The following is a 17,371-nucleotide window of genomic DNA, read 5'->3' as shown; positions in this document are numbered from 1 at the left end:
CTGCTTTATATACGATATCCTTCAATACAACAATGCCATGAGGCAGGAGCCATCACTCTCATTTTACAGAAAACAGTCCTGATGCTTAGAATTCTTACATAATTTGTTAAAGGTTACACAGCTATTATGTGGCAGAGCCAGGATTCTGAATTCCCAACTTTCATATTATTTAAAAAAAAAACAAAAAAACAGAAAACTCATTGCCATTGAGTTGATTCCAACCCACAGCAACCCTATGGGATAGAGCAGAGCTGCCCTATGGAGTTTCCAAAGCTGCAATCTTTATGGCATTGGTGAAGAATATTAACTATACCATGGATTGCTGGAAGAATCCATAAATCTGTCTGGGAAGAAGTACACCCAGAACGCTCCGTAAAAGGGAAGACCACAAGACCTTGTCTCACATACTTTGGACACATTACGCAAAGGGACCAGTCCCTGGAGAAGAAGGCCATGTTCTGTAAAGGAAAGGGTCAGTGAAAAAGAGGAAGACCCTCAATGAGATGGATTGACACAGCGGCTGCAACCCTGGGCTCAAAAATGGCAACGACTATGAGGATGGCACAGGACCAGGCCGAGTTTTACTGTGTTGCGCATGAGGTCGTTGTGAGCAGGAGCCGACTAAACAGCACCTGACAACACCGATCCTTACGGATGCAGACAGCCACGTCTTTCTCCCACAGAACGGCTCGTGAGTCTGGACCCCTACCTTTTAGTTAGCAGCTGAGCATTAACCATGACGTCACCTGGGCTCCTTTTCCATATTACACCCCTCTCAAGAACCTGTGTTTTTAAGCTGACTGTATCCCTTCTGAAGGCCTTTTTTCAGCCTTCTCCGTTGCTGACAGCACCAGACAAAGGTCAAGTAGGGCAAACTCACCTTAATCTCCTCGTACTTGAGAACAGAGGGATGGTTCTCTAGATCTTGGTAGATGTGAGGGGTCAAAAGCTGGGCAATTTCAGGGCGCATGCGGTGCTGAAACAGGACATGAATGTCATTAGAAACAGGGACCAAGGACAAATGGACTTCTCTAAAGACCAGGCTGTTAGCAGAAAAACTTTGGAGGGAACATTTGAAAAGAATAATTGGGAAAAACAACAAAATCAAAATAGCTTCTTCCAATAACAAACTCAACACAGGCTGATCTTGTAGTCTTTTAAACCAAAGAGAAAACAAAGTGTTACAGTCATTTCATCACTAAGCCACTTTTATTTTTATGAGTCCTCTCTTGCTCCTAGGAGTCTGCCTTCTCTTGAGCATTTGGTAATAATAGAGGCCCAGCTTCTCACCTGGTAATTCAGACGGACAAAGGGAATGTTTACTTTCACGAGCCGTTCAAAGAGGGACACCTCAAGGTTGAAGTTCTTGGCCAGATCATACACGTTGGCACTGGGGCGCAGCTGAGAAGAAAAACATGGCTGAGGATTCTCCATTGAAAACATTTTAGCACAACATCATGGTGAGTGTAATTAGTGTCCCTGAATTGTACACTTAGAAATGGTTACAATGGTAAACTTTTTATTATACATACATAACCCCAATAAAAATTAACAACAACAAAACCAAATCAAGCCATAAGAGGGAGCAGGAAGGACAGTGGGGGGGAACACAGCTGTGAAAAGGCAAAGATGGGATGAGACAAAGTGAAAGCAGCAGGCTGAAAGCTGATCATAGTGGCCTTTGTGGCCACCTGCAGATCCTGACTTTTCATATTAAGTGCAGTAGAAAACCAATGGAGAGTTTCAAGCTGGGGAATACCATGATCCGATTGACTTTTTAGATCCTGTTGACTATGGAAAATGGATTAGAGGGTAGCAAAAGTGGAAGCATGAGACAGGGGAGGATGCACTGACAAGACAATGGTGAGCCAGGAAGGCAGGAGAGGGAAAAGAGGGAATGGTGGTGCTGCTGCTAAAATGTACCCCACAGCTAACAGCACCTGAGAGACGTGGGAGGGAGGGAAAGCGGAGTCACAGGCAGTCACTAGTATGCCGGGCACTGCTGAAGCAGAAGGCAACGGTCTTCCTATCTGATCCACCCACCAGAGGCCCAGCCGATCTTCCAGGGGCTCCTGCTTTACCTGCTGATGATCCCCAATCAGAATGAGGTGCTGGCAAGCTTTGCTCAGGGTGGCAATGGTGTGGGCCTCAAGGACTTCAGCAGCCTCTTCTACAATGACAATCCGAGGCTCTACCTTCTGCAAGATCTGGCGGTATTTGGCAGCACCTTGAGTTGGGAGAGAAGAGAGAGGCTCCTTTGAGCTGAGGTATAGGATTCACAGGCCACTGAACCTTGGGAATTCCCTTTTGTACCTTCCCTAAGCCTGGGCTGGTGACAACTTAGTCCTCAAACTCATTCAGGGCCATGGTGACCATCGAATGAGGGAGTGAGTGCTGGGTGGTCTTCAGAACATCATACTCATATTGGTCACTGTTGAGAGTCCAGACTCAGGTGCAAGGTGAATTCCACCAACAGGTCCCTAACTACAGGTTGCTTTTCAACAGCGTTTCCTGGTATTTTCCTCTAACCTCCTACAGAAGCTTCCCCTTACCTGGCCCAGATAATCTGACAGGAGATGGCACCAGGAGTGAGTGACTGGAGCAGCTCGTCTCCCCCAAACTCTCTTACCTGTGGTTGTCATGCCTACGACCTGGGCATCTTTAAGGATGTGAAGATCTTCCTGGAGCCTCAGCTCAGCCATTCTCTCTGCTGATGTGCGGTACTGGCGCTCAAAGCTGAGGATCTTACGGCGGGTGTCGGCCTGGTATCTCTGCAGCCACAGCCTGGAGAATGGGAAGATCCAGGGGGAGGGAGCCATGTGCTCTATCAGTGTGCCCTGTGTGTGAAGTGGATCCTGGACCCTCAGGGAGTTGACAGGCCAGAGAGAGAGAGAGAGAGAGGGATGACAGACCCAGATGTACAGGGACCCAAGAGTCGAAGATGCCCAACAAAATGGATGTGGAAGGGGGTGTACTTAAGTCAGGAGCCAAAGATGGGGGTGGGATAAGGAAATAATAAATGTTAACTACTGGGAAGAGAGAAAGGGATTATAAAAGCTTCACATCAAATTTCCCACCAATTTTCCCTGTCTTGATTTTCCCTCCTCATTCTCCACAGAGCACCCAATGTGCTCTTTTTACAGTTAAAGAGATCATGTCACTACTCGCTGTAAACTTTCCAACAGCTTCCTGCTGCTCTTCAGAGAAAACCCGCACTCCTTAGCTCAGCCCTGCATGGTCTGGCCCCTGCTCACCTCTTTGACTCAGCCTTGAGCCACTGTTTCTCTCCTTGCCACTGGCATGCTAGCCCCCTTCTTTTAGTTCCCCCTCCCACCTGGTTCCCACCTACGTGGTTCCTTCAGCTCATTTGCTCTCATTTCCTGTTGGCCTGGTTACTACTCTTCCCCTTTCAGATTTTGACTCCGATATCACTTTCCTAGACACCAGTTCAGGTCCCAGGTCAATGTTCTTAGCACTACCTGTTGGTTTTCTTCTTAGTGTTTATGTTCATCTACAAATATTTATTTGTAGAATTATTTGGTTACTCTATTTACCTGGACAGCCTCTAAGCTCGTGAGGGTAGAGCAAATATCTCTTTTATCCCATGACCGCATCCCTAGAATTCAGAGCTCAGTGGTGGTGCCTAATCAATCACCAGTTAATGTTAAAGGGTGGGAGGAGGGAGGGAGCTGTTCTGGGAGTAGCAAAGGCGCCCCTTGGAGAGATCACAAGGGCTAGCTGAGGGGGCTGAGTGCAGGCCCAATACCTGTACAGCTGCCATCGAGAATTCAGATCCAACTGCCAAACGTCCTGGACTGCACTGGCTTCGGCTTCAGTCATGGTGTTCAGTTTAAGAAGCTCACTCCTCACTCTCTTCTTCATTTTCTTTTTCTGGCTGCGCTGGGTCTGCAGAAATCAACACCAGCCAGGTTCACTGTCTGAGCAGAGATGGGCCTGATTTTGCACCCAAGGTGGGGGCAGAGCACACAGAAAAAGTAGCTGCCACTTCTGATGAACTTCCTTGAGTGTCTCACACTCTCACAATAAATGCTTCCACTGTTTAGTATCTAAGAAAAAGGCCTATAGAGCCAGTCTGCTGGGTTTAAAGCCTCACTCTTCCTCTTATTAGTTGGTGAGACCTAGAGCAAGCTATTTAAGCCTTTATCTGCCTCAGCATCACTTTATAGAAAATGTGAGTAATAATAGCAGTCTTCATAGGGCTGCTGGATCAAAGGAAGGAGTAAATATGTGGAAAGCATCTAGAATAGTGCTGACACTGGTTATCATTAATAGCTTTGACCATAGTCTGTTTCATATTTATTTCTAAAACATATGTATTGACAGTTAAGATGGGTGGTAGGTGTCTTGCTGAATGCTACACTAACAGTACCTAGCACAGGCACCTAGCACAGGGCCTACCTAGTACAGGTACCTAGCACGGGGCCTAGCACAGGTACCTAGCACAGGCGCCTAGCACAGGGCCTAACAGGTACCTAGCACAGGGCCTACCTAGCACAGGCGCCTAGCACAGGGCATAACACATGCATCTAGCACAGGGCCCAGCACAGGCACCTACCTAATACAGGGCCTGCTAAGATAGTCTTAAAGCTTCATCTCAACAGAGTTGTTGTTGTTGTTATGTGCCGTAGAGTCAGCCCTGACTCATAGCGACCCCTCCTTGGGTTTCCGAGGCAGTTATCACTACAGAAGTAGGATTGCCCAACCTTCCTTCCGAGGAGTGGCTGATGGGTTTGAACCGCCAGCCATCTGGTGAGCAGTCAAGTGCCTTAGCCACTATGCTACCAGAGCTCCCAAACAGAGTACCTTTAACAAATGGCTGAAAGGCACCAATTAGGAGAAAGTGCTCTTCCCCGGCTCTCACTGAATCTGAGAATAAAAGGGATTGGTATGCGCAACAGATGTCACCATATACAAACCTCCCCCACTGCAACATCATGCGGACAAGATCCCCTCTGAGGCCACATAGCACAGTTGCCTGTATACAGCTGTGATTCAGACTTTCTGGAAGTGGGATTGCAACTTCTTCCACCATATACAATGAGGCTTAATTTTAACCAGGGATTAGATTCAAAAGTTAGCAGACAGGTATAAAATTTGCATCTAATCTAAGCTGTCCTTGAAATTCCCTTAATCATCAGTGGGGTTCAGACAATGTTGTTGTGAGCATCCACAATGCATGGTAAATTCTCAGGACCAGTGGGGACCCAACCAAAGGAAAGTGCAGAGGGGAAGTCTATATGCAGACATCTGGGGATTCAAACTATTGTCTTCAAGAGATGTACCAAACCCCAGGGCCAGTGAGGCTGGAATCCAGGCAGCCTGTAGGGCTTTATTTTAATCCTCTAAATTTTAATGCATGTTTACAGACACAATTTTGGTTAAGAGGATAACCCTCTGAAAGCACCAAGCACTGAGATGCTAAGTGTCTGCTCCAACGCCTATGTGCTGCTTTCTTATAAAAGTTTTAGGGAAGTAGTTGACTGCCTGCTTCCTGTCTTTCTAAATTAGCATTTCCTGCCAGGGCCCCTCGGGAGAGCCATCATTTTTATACCCTTGGGAACTGGACCCATCTTATACTAGGGTGACGTTGTCAAATGGATACTTTAAGCTAATTGTGAGGATGACTTGTAACAGAAGTTGAGGAAAACAAGGGGCTGAGGTTCTGGTCAAAACAGATGCTGTCAGGCCTGTCTCAGAAGAGTCTAATGCCATCCACCTGGCATTAAGAAATACTCCTCTGGTTCCCACTCTGTAAGGGCTATCAGGGGCCATGAGGAAGTGGGTTTACCTGCCACTCTCCTGCAGCTTGTTCCTGCCCAGCTGCCGTCCCTTGGCCATGGGTGTCTAGTCTCATGGCCAAAAGCATTTTCGCCAATGCCTGGTCTGATCCATTCTCTTCCTTCTTCTGCCGCCGGGGCCTCACCACCTCTTCCTCCTCAATCACCCTGTCTGCCTGAATCAGGTCAGCCTCCTCTGCAATCTTGATCAGTGAAGCCTCCTCTTCCCCGTCTTCCTCCTCCTCCTCCCCTTCTGCCTGGGCTGTGAGAAGAAAGCAGGGCAGGATGATGATGCTGAGGCCAAAAGATGGGAGACAGTACCTAGGAGAGCTCAGATGCATGAAGACATTCCCTAGAGGTGGACTTGATTACCACTGGAGAGGGAGGAGAGTTAGGCTGTTAAGACTTTGGTCTCTTACTTTCTGTTATACTGTTTACAGCTTTAAATTCATACATACCTATACTTATTAAAAAAAGAGGTTGTTCTTAATGTCAAATATATATAGTAAAGAGGGTATACAATGTACATGCTCACTGCCATCGAGTCATCTCCAACTCATAGCGACCCCTTGGGTTTCCAATGCGGTATCACTATGGAAGTAGACTGCCCAGTCTTCCTTCAGAGGAGTGGCTGGTAGGTTTGAACCACCAGCCTTCTGGTTAACAGTCAAATGCCTTAGGCACTACACCACCAGATCTCCTGTACAATGTACATATGCAATTTAAAGAGTAATAAAAATACACAAAATGAATACCCAGGTACCTTCTACCTAATTTAAGCAGCAGATAAACCACCAGTTTCTTTGAAGAATTTTGGCCCTTTGCACCAAAATTTTTTATTACTCATTTCGGGGGTTTTTTATAAAATAATTTTACTACATATATGCTGTATATAGACCTCTAAATAGCACAGTGTCTAATTTGACTATTTTTGAGCTCTGTATCAATAGGATCATGTTGTATAAATTCTTCTGTAACTTGCTTTTTATCAGTCAGCATTATGGTTTTGAATCATCCATGTTGCTCTGTTTGCTGTCCTTCATTCATTTTCACTGTGGTACAGAACTTCCTTGTCTGAACAGAGCATAACTGATTCATCTATTGCACAAAGGCTAACGGACATTTGAGTTCTTTCTGTTTTTCTGCTACCGTGAAGTGCTTGCACCAAGGACACCCCCACTGGCAGTGATCAGAGCTCCCATCGCTCCACATTCTCACCAACACTGGATTATACTCATATTCAGTCACTGCCACTGAGTTGATTCTGTCTCATAACCACCTCCATTGGGTTTCTGAGGTGGTAAATCTCTATGGAAGGAGATTGCCCTATCTTCCTTCTGTTGAATGGCTGGTGGTTTGAACCGCCAACCTTCTAGTTAGCCTTAGGCACTGTGCCACACTTTTTAATTTTTCCCAAGCTGGCGGTTATAAAATTGTATTTCATTGTAGTTTTAATTTCCCTAATTTCTAATGAGCACTGTTTCATATATTCATTGGCCATTAATATTTTCTATTTTGTGATATGTCTGTTAAAATCTTTTATTTTCCTACTAAGCTAGTTATCTTTCTTGTATTGATCCACAGCTGTTTAATATATTGTGGGTAGTATTTCTAAGTCCTGTTGTTCTGGTCTTCTCCATATTATACCTTAAGATGTGACTCTAGGTAGACATGCACTTCTCACCTGTATTCTCAGGTCCTGCTGGAGTAGCACTTTGGGTGAAAGACCCAACACCTAGACCCAGCCACTCCAGCATCATGGAATGCTTCCGGCCCTGGAAGCAAACCCACTCGGAATCCTGAGGAAGAAAGAAGAAGCAGTCATGAGAATTCCCTGGCAACCAATGTGAAGGCAGGGTCTCCTTTAAGGATCAAAAATAATCTCTGAAAAATCTACAGCTTGTAAGTTGGCACCCCTTGGCAACTGGAAAATTTACTATGGCTTGCACTGAATTTTTAAAACTGCAGTATTTCTTCTAAAAAATCAAAATAGCTCCCTTTCTTGGTAAAGTCAGGAGTTGGCAACAATGGACATGCATTCCTGAATGGCAACAAGTGGCAGGAGCTGGATTGCTGCCACCTCTTTTCCAGTGTCCTTTCCACTTCTTACTGTATCACATCTAGTCTGCTTCACTCACTCACATGACATGATCAACCCCTGTAGGCTTCTGGTTTGCAGCCCCTGAAATCACCAAATCAATGATAACAAAGCTACCATTTCATGGGCTCCTAGTCAGCTACTTTACAGAGATCATCTCAATTACGTTTTACAGCATCTTTTGAAATCAGGTGTTATTTTTATCCTTGTTTGACCACTGAGACCCCAGGATCACACTGGACCAGTCAGTCTGCATGACCTAGATCTGCTGACCAAGCTCTCTGTATGTGCAAGGCCACCCGCCATTATGATTTTAACAGGTTTGTAAATATTAATTTGTTTATTCTAGTAACAGTCCTATGAGATGAGAATTAAGTTGATACATAAGAAACCACTGTTTATAGCAAGCTACCCAGAGGGAGTGAATAGTTGGACCTGTGGGCTTGGGATCATAGTTGCAGGGGACATCAAGCTCAATTGGCATAACATGCTACACAAAAACACTGTTCCACATCCTACTTTGTTGAGTAGCGACTGGGATCTTAAAAGCTTGCAAGCGGCCATCTAAATGCAATGATGGGTCTCTCCTTGTCCAGAGCAAGGAAGAATGAAGAAAAAAGACTTATGGAAACAATTAGTCCAAGTGACTGTACACAATGCGATCCTCAGGCTACATGACTATGAGACCAGAAGAACTAGATGATGCCCAGCTACCACTGTCAACCTTTCTCGGAGGGGAATCGATGTAGGAGATCCTGGATAGAGTGGGAGAACAATGTGGAAAAAAACTCAAAATCATTAAAAAAAAAAAAAAAAAAAGGGACCAGGTTTGCTGGTCTGATAGAGCCTGATGGAACCACTGAGACTACGGCCCCTAGCTGCCCTTCAGGTCTGAATTAAACCCACTCCTGTGGCTTCCAGCCCAACAAAAGACAGGCATATTAGCTGAACATTTACATTAGGTAGATACACTCCTTGGAGAGATCAATCATGGGAAAATAGAAGGGCTGTGTATGCACAAGGAGATGGCTCAGGGGGCAGGAGTGCATAGAGGGAAGAGATTATCTATGGGGAGGTAATAGGAGGGGAGCTGTTGCATTGTGGGAAATTGCAGTCAATGTCATGAGGCAAAGTGTATGTGAGCTGCTGTATGGAAAGTGAATTTGCTCTGTAAACTTTTACCCAAATCACAATTAAAAAAAAAAAAAAAGAAAGAAATTGCTATTTATAAGTCAAATTTACAAATATTGGAGCACAAAGCAGCACTCAAACCTAACAGACTGGCTCCAGAGTTTTGTTTCTAACCAATACGCTTGGCTACCTCCCATCATGAAAGGGAACTTTCTACATTATGGCAGCATCAGATTACCAGACAGTGAAAACTTTGGGCTGCTGCTCCAGGTGGGGGCAAGTGGAATGCCTGTGACCCCAGCGCTTGCCTCCTACCTGGACTGGTCCATTCATCAGACTTCTCCAGTGCTGGGAAGAGATATACTTCTCCAGGTACTGTTCCCGCAGCACGCCGTGCATGGTGCACTCCAGGGTCTGGGCCCCTTCATGCAGCTCTTGTTCTGACTCCTTCATCTGTGTTATGATCTGCCAGGAACAGAGGGAAAGAAATGATGAGGAAACAGCACCCCCAAACTTACATGACATAATCGACAGTCCCTGCCCAGAAGGAAAACAAAGCTAAGACAGGAATAGCAAGAAGAGACAACAATAAACAAACAGACCAGTCAACAAATCTGTTTCCTGAGGCATATTATCATGGTCTTGAAATCAAAGGATTAGCATCTAAAAAATCTAAAAGACAAGAAGAAAAAGAAACAATCCAACAGAAAAGCATGCCAAAGATACTGTGGCAGAGACTTCTAGCTTCACAGTATCTCTTCTCCTTTTTCTTCAGTAATAAGAACTCAAGATTTTCAGTTGGGCACATTGCTACCCAGCTAAAAGATTCCCAGGCTCCCTTGGAGCTAGATTTGGCCACGTGATTAAGTTCTGGCCAATGAGACATAAGTAGAAGTGCTATGGGTAGTTTGATTTAAGTATAGCCTTAAGGTCCTAGCGGTGGCAGGAGGGTGGAGGGTCACTGCGACCTTCATCCTTTCTCCATCTTTGGTCATGAGAGCAAAAGTCACACCGTGAATGGAGTGCTAGAAGGAACATGGGTCCTTTGCAGTTTTTTAAAAATAAATTTTTTATTATTGTTAATATTCATAGCAAAGACATACACGAATTCAAGTTTCCACATGTACAGTTCAGTGACATTGATCACATTCTTCAAGTTGTGTAACTGTTCTCACCCTCTTTTTCTAAGCTGTTCCTCCTCCATTAACATGAACTCATTGCATCCTAAGGTTCCTATCTATATTTTTGAGTTGTGGTTGTCAAGTTGATTCCGTATAGACAGATCTTAAAAGAACATGAAGTTTAAGGCAGACATTCTTTATTAGTTAAGCTAAACTACTGTTTGGTTTTAAGAAGACTTCAGGGGATATTTTTGGTTTAAGATGTAACGATTATCTCAGGGCAACGGTTTCAGGGGTTCATCCAGCCTCCGTGGCTCCAGAAAGTCTGGATTCTATTCTACATTTTCCCCTCTTTGATCAAGAGGTCCCACCACAGCTTGGAGAAGCTCCCTACTACCCTGGATCACTTATTCAGAAAGCTACTGCACTATCTTGTTTATGTCCCCCCTTGAGCTACCTCAGTCCAAAGCTGGGACTCACACTCATGTAGGCCCTTCGGAGGTGCATAGGGAGGTTGCGGCGGAATTCTCGCTTGTTCCTCAGCTCCCTCAGGGTGAACTGCTTCAGGATTTCACTGTTGCTCCTTCCACCCACCCTCACGATGCTGGTCTTTTGACACTTGTAGATGCCTGTGTAGCAAAGTAGAACATAGCAGAGTTGAGAGACGCTATGGTGATGAGTGCTGTACGTTTGGGATCTTGTCTCAGATGGTCACTGGACCTTTTACCACACTGTCCCTAGGGAACAAATTAGTGCTTACAAGAAGTTTACCTTGTAAGCAAGAAAGCTTGGGAGAAGACATGACCTGCAGAGCAATAAAGTATAGTGCTTAAGAGCACAAGCTTTGGAATCTGACAACTGGGGACCCAAATCTTGGCTACACCACTTACTGCTGTGTAACATGGGGCAAGTTATTTAAGGAAGCCTCGGTTTTAAGCACTCCTCCTCTGCTACCTGAAAGCGGTGAACTCAGCAGCTACTCCTCAGGAGAAAGATGTGGCAGTCTGCTTCCGTAAAGATGACAGCCTTGGAAACCCTATGGGGCAGTTCTACTTCATGCTACAAGATTGCTATGAGTCGAGCAGACTCAATGGCAACTGGTTTGGTTTTTTTAAAAAGTATCTTCCTTATAGAGTTTTAGTACAGATAAATGGGATAAAGCTTCTGGCTGTAGGGCATGGCACAAAGCAAGCATTCACTAGAAGTCATCTATAATCACTCATCCTACAGATATTTATTATCTTCCTGGCATGTGCTAGGTGCTGACGTTAAAGCAGTCAAAATACAGATTCAGTTTCTGATTTGTTCTCATGTCTTAGTTTAGCAGGAAAAATACTCAAAACAATTTATTACAATAGTGGTAAGTGTGGTGAAAATTATAAGTACATGTTATAATTATAATATCAAAGGAGCACCTTCCTTGTCTAAGTACAGTAAGGATCTAATGTTTGAGGTTCTAACATCTAAGTTGAAACTATGAGTAAGAATGATTTATCTAGGTGAAAGGAAGGTACAAGAGAGGAGAAAATAATATTCTAAGCCAAGGGAAAAGCAGGTACACCTATTCCCCACTTACCGACTCTCCTGTTAGCTGCCATTTCATATTTATTACAATTTTGAAAAAAATTCTCAGGTGGCACCTCCAATGGTCCAGGCCCCACGTATGGCTGTGACTAGGCCTAGAATGCCCTCTGTGGGCCACCTCGAAAGATATACTGGAGGCACTGGTGATGACTGGGCCATGTGAAGGACAGTGGGATGCCTTCTGTTCATGACATTTTGGTCTGGCTATGGTGTATGATGCGAGGTTGCAGGCAGGCAAGGCGAGGCTGGACAAGGGCCCAAAGGTGCTGAGGAGGTCAGTGGGGGGATGCAGGAAGGGAGGCACAAGCAGCTGGGGGCCAAGGAGAACAGAGGATGAGTGGGGGTCTGTGGTAAAGCTGTGTGTCAACTTGGCTGGGCCATGGTTTTGAGTGACGTGACTGGATGCAGTTATTCCCCATGGTAAGATTATAATCACCTTCATGGTGGTAACTGCTGTGAGCAGCTAAGGAGATGCCTTTAGGTTGTGGCCTACTTCTAGCATATAAGGAGAAGCTTTGGGAAAGGTCTCTAACTTCTTGGCACATCTGGATCCTGCATTTGGCCAAGTCATCAGTGACCTCTTGTGTTGCCTGCCGATCATGGGACTATTTCTAGACTTGAACTAGTGGCCTGCTGCATTGTTTGTTAATCTTGGGACTATGCTACTTTACCTGTCTATCTTGGGTTCATCAGTCTCAGCAGCCAGCAGCTGCATGAGTCTGAAAAAGCCTCCAGCTCTAGTGGACCTGAACAGGAGGCAGAACTGAAGCCCAAGATTGAGGGGACTTCATCTAGCTCCTAGAGCCAGTACCTTGACCTCAGACTTCTAGCTTCCTAAGGTGTAAGAGAATAAATTCTTGTTTGTTAAAACCATCCATTTGGGGTATTTCTGTTACAGTAGCACTAGAGGATCAAAACAGGGTCCCTACTTAGGGTGGCCAGTGGAAGTAGTGGGCAACACCTGACCACCACTACCACTAACCCTGAACCCAGCAGGCTTTCCAGTGGTGGAGAAGGTATGCTAGGGAAGGGAGGCCTGCTGCACCCCACACATCCCAAGATGCACCAGGGGTGCCTAGTGGGCAATGAGCAATGCAGAGTGGGGGGAATACTGCCATCAAAGATAGGGTGCAGCCCTTGATTCTTGCATAATGCCAGTTTCACATAATGACCTGGTCTTATGACCAACCATGTCGGTAAGTGAGGAGTGGGTGTACTTATTCATTCATTCATGTGACGATTATTTTTTGAGTGTCCAATATGTGCCAGGATCTGTGAATACTGCAAGAAATAGGATCAACCCTTACAGTGTTACAGTCTAAAGCAGAGACACATAAAATAGATTATACAAATAATTTATTACATATATGCTAAGTTTATAAAGAAAAAGGTACCACAGGAGACTTAGCTATATTAAGGGCTGTAGGGAAAGTCCGCCTGAAGAAGAGAGATTTAAAGACTTGAAGAATGAGTTGGAGCCAGCTAGGATAGATGGGCTCAAGATGGAGGGAAAGGGATAGAAAAAAAAAAAAGAAAAAGTCCAGGCAGGGGGAACAGCAGGGGCTGAGGGAGAAGCTGGAAGGACTCAAGGATGTGAAGATAATCAGCATGGCTTGAGTTAGGGAGAACAAGGGAAGAGGTGGACAAGGTTAAGTTAGGCTGGGAAGATCATACAAGGCCTTGAAAATCATGATAAGGATGTGGACTTTATTCAAGGAGCAAAAGAAAGCTACTAAAGTTGCTGACAGTACTGTTCAAGTGCAACTGTAAACATCTTAGTAGAGAACAATTTTGGCTACAGACATTACCTTCTAGAAACTGGTCCAAAGCATGATTAGTGTAACACACAACCAAGATGGGAAACTTCTGGAAGCTTACTTGCCAAACAGGCTCATTGGTTAGAAGGGCCTGTACAATTTTAAGACCCACATAGGTTTTGCCTAGAAAACAAAGAAAGACAATGTTAAAAAATTTAGACTTTCTAAAAGTATAATTACTTAAAGAAATTAAAAAAAATTTTTTTTAAGTTAATACATTCAGATGATTCCGAATCCAAGAAGCACAAATGGATATGCTATGAAAAGCCCCCCTCTCATTTCTGCCCCCTTGTCACCCAGTTCCTTTTCCCAGAAGCAACCAATGTTACCAGCTTCTTATATCATTCCAGGACAGTTATTCTAAGCATATACAAACAAATATGAACATATGTATTTCTCTCTCTCCCCCCATTTTTTGTTATATGAGTAGTAGCAGATTATTTTCATTGTTTTACATTTTGCTTTTTTCAATTAATGTTATCTTAGAGGCAGTTCTATATCAGTACATAAAAAGAATTCTCTTGTTTCTTGTTTTTCACAGCTATGTGGTATTTTTTATCCTGTTCCCTACTGGTGCACATATAGATTATTTCCAATCTCATGTAGAAAATTCTTTAGAAATGCTTTTACATACCATGGCAGACATGCCTTTGTGATGAGAAGGAAAAATTTCATCACAGAAATCAGCACTGGAGTCAGAGTTATAGGTTCATTAATAATTAGCCACTAATCAATTGATTTTTTTTAAGTCTATAAACCACTAAATTCCTATATGGTGTCAGGCTGAGTAAGATAGCCACTGTCCTCAAAAAAAAAACACTTCAAAGTTGAGTGAGTGAACAATGTAGGAAAATCTGATTTTAATATAGCATGGTAAGTATTTTTTTCTTCCTTTTGTTTTTCTCTTCATATAATACTTCTAGGAGCTCTGGTGGTGTAATGCCTAAGGGATCTGACTGGCTGGTGGTTTGAACCACCAGCCACTCCTTGGAAGGAAGACTGGGCGATCTACTTCCGTAGAGATACTGCCTCGGAAACTCTAGGATGGAGTCACTAGTAATTTCTTTCTTCTTTTTTTTTTTTCCTTTTCGTTAATATTTCTTGAGTGTCTACCAGGTGTCAGGCACTTGGTTAGATGCTAGATACACAATGGTGAACAAAACAGACAAGGTTCTTATCCTTCTAGACCTATAGAAAGATAATCACTTATCACACAAACAAATGTTAAACTATAGACGTGGTGAGAGTGATACGCCGTACTGAGGAAGTATATAACTGGGATTCTGGCCTAGTCGATGAAGTTGGGAGAGACTTCCCTAGGGAACTGACAACTGAGTAAGACTGGGCAGGAGAGAATAGGGTGGACTGGTCAGGAGTTTCCTGCCAACTCCCAGGTGAGGAATGATGGAGCTGTGGCTCCAGCAGTAGAGCTAAGCAGACAGACTAGGAAGCTATTTCCAAGGTAAAATTGATTAGAACTTGGTAACAATCCGGCTGTGGGGAAAAGTGAACAGAAAAGAATAACTCCTAGGTTACCAGTTTGGAGGACTAGATGAATAAGATGCATCAGTATGAAAGTGAATCTTTGTAATTCAATATTATTCTATCCCCTCCTATTACTTCTGTCCATTTATCCCTTTTAGTAGATACTTTTTTGGGATTTCACTAAAAAAAAAAAAAAAAATTCCCTTTATTACCTCCCCCATACACACAAGTAGGCCCTTCCCTAGTAGCAGTGAGTGAGTATGTGCGTGAACATGTGTGTCTTAAACTAGCCTGAAATGATTTCTATAGCTGGAGCTATAGAGTCCTATTCAAGTGATAATTTCAGGGAAAATCATTCGCAACATGCATATCTAGATTATACAAACAACTCCTATAATAAATAAGAAAGAAGCAATTCAACAGAAACTTGGACACAGAATATGAAAAGACAATTCATAGGAGCAGAAATATAGTAACTACAAAACATAAGGAAGGATGGCAACTTGGCACAATCTATTAAAATTACAAATGCACATATTCGTTGACTTGGCAATAACTCTCTTAAGAATTTTCTTGTAGATATATTCTGTTCATGTGGGAAATGACTCACAAACAAGGCTATTCATTGAACTATTGTTTGTAACAGTGAATCATTCAACAGGGAACCATTAAACAGATTATAAACTACACATACAATGGAATACTATGAAGTCATAAACAAGAATGAGACACTATTTATGTATCAATACGAAAGGATCTCCAAGACATTTTATAAGTAAGCAAAGCAAAGTGCAAAAGAGTGTTTATATTCAGCACACTTGGAACATTCTCCAGGACAGACCATATGTTAGGCCACAAAGCAAACCTCAATAAATTTAAAAACACAGAAATACTGCAAAGCATCTTCTCAGATCACAATGCTATAAAATTAGAAATCAACACTAGGAAGACCAACAGAAAAAGAGCAAATACATGGAAACTGAATAACACCCTCTTCAAAAATGACTAGGTAATAGAAGAAATAAAAAATGAAATTAAAAAATTCCTTGACTCAAATGAGAATGAAAACACAACATACCCAAATCTCAACTTAACCCAACATCTCCAATTAGAAAAAGAGCAGCAAAAAAAGCCTACAGTCACCAGAAGAAAAAGTAATAAATATTTGAGCAGAAATAAATGAAACAAAAAATAGAAAGACAATAGAAAACATCAACAAGATTGGAAGTTGGTTCTTTGAAAAGATTAATAAAATTGACAAACCACTGGCAAATGTAACAAAGGAAAAGGAGAAGATGCAAATAACGTGACTAAGGAATAAAATGGGTGGCATCACAACAAAACCAACTGAAATAAAAAGAATAATATCAGGGTACTATGAAAAACTACACACCAACAAATTTGAAAATCTAGAAGAAATGGACAGATTTCTAGAAACACACTACTTAACTAACACAGACTGAGGTAGAAAATTTGAACAGACCCATAACAAAAGAAGAAATTGAGAAGGGCATAAAAAAAATCACCAACAAAAAATGTCCTGGCCCAGATGGTTTCACTGGAGAATTCTACCAATCATTTAGAGAAGAGCTGACACCAGTCCTACTCAAACTATTCCAGAACATAGAAAAGGATGGAATCCTCCCAAATTCATTTTATGAAGCAAGCCTGATACCGAAATTAGGCAAAGACACCACTAGAAAGGAAAAATACAGACCAATATCCCTCATGAATATAGATGCAAAAATCTTCAACAAAATACCAGCTAATAGACTCCAACAACATATCAAAAAAATAATACATCATGATCAAGTAGGATTCATACCAAGTGTGCAAGGATGGTTCAACATTAGAAAAACAATCACTGTAATCCATCACATAAGTAAAATAAAGGAAAAGAATCACATGATCATATCAATAGATGCAGAAAAGGCATTTGAGAAAATCCAACACCTGCTCCCGATAAAAACTTTCAGAAAAATAGGAATAGAAGGCAAATTCCTCAACAAAGGGCATATATACAAAACCAATTTGTTGTTGTTAGGTGCTGTCGAGTTGTTTCTGACTCATAGCAACCCCATGCACAGCAGAATGAAACAATGCCTGATCCCGCGCCAGCTCCATGATCCCTGCTATACTTGAGCCCATCATTGCAGCAACTGTGTCAATCAATCTCGTTGAAGGCCTCCCCCTCTTTCGTCGACCCTCCACCCTACCAAGCATGACATCCTTCTCCAAGGAATGGTCCCTTCTGATAACATGACCAAAATAGGTGAGATGAAGTCTGGCCATTCTTGCTTCCAAGGAGCATTTGGGTGCACTTCCTCCAGGACAGAT

General features: G+C 43.0%; 1 protein-coding gene across 1 annotated transcript in view; it reads right to left on the bottom strand.

Moving 5' to 3' along the window:
* ZNFX1 (zinc finger NFX1-type containing 1) overlaps positions 1-17,371 on the bottom strand; it is a 37,642-nt gene that overhangs the window by 2,836 nt on the left and 17,435 nt on the right. The window contains exons 3-12 of the mRNA XM_007938327.2: positions 13,541-13,672; positions 10,629-10,777; positions 9,343-9,492; positions 7,483-7,597; positions 5,810-6,060; positions 3,767-3,906; positions 2,630-2,784; positions 2,082-2,227; positions 1,291-1,401; positions 881-976 (exon numbers count right to left, since the gene is read on the bottom strand). Of these exons, the coding sequence (XP_007936518.1) occupies positions 881-976; positions 1,291-1,401; positions 2,082-2,227; positions 2,630-2,784; positions 3,767-3,906; positions 5,810-6,060; positions 7,483-7,597; positions 9,343-9,492; positions 10,629-10,777; positions 13,541-13,672 (1,445 nt within the window). The remainder of the gene's footprint in view (positions 1-880; positions 977-1,290; positions 1,402-2,081; positions 2,228-2,629; positions 2,785-3,766; positions 3,907-5,809; positions 6,061-7,482; positions 7,598-9,342; positions 9,493-10,628; positions 10,778-13,540; positions 13,673-17,371) is intronic.

This window comes from Orycteropus afer, unplaced genomic scaffold (assembly GCF_000298275.1).
Source record: "Orycteropus afer afer isolate SDZICR_OR568_19922 unplaced genomic scaffold, OryAfe1.0 scaffold00049, whole genome shotgun sequence".
Lineage (NCBI taxonomy): Eukaryota > Metazoa > Chordata > Mammalia > Tubulidentata > Orycteropodidae > Orycteropus > Orycteropus afer.
Note: the sequence above shows the minus strand (reverse complement) of the source record. Positions and strands in the feature narration are given on the sequence as shown.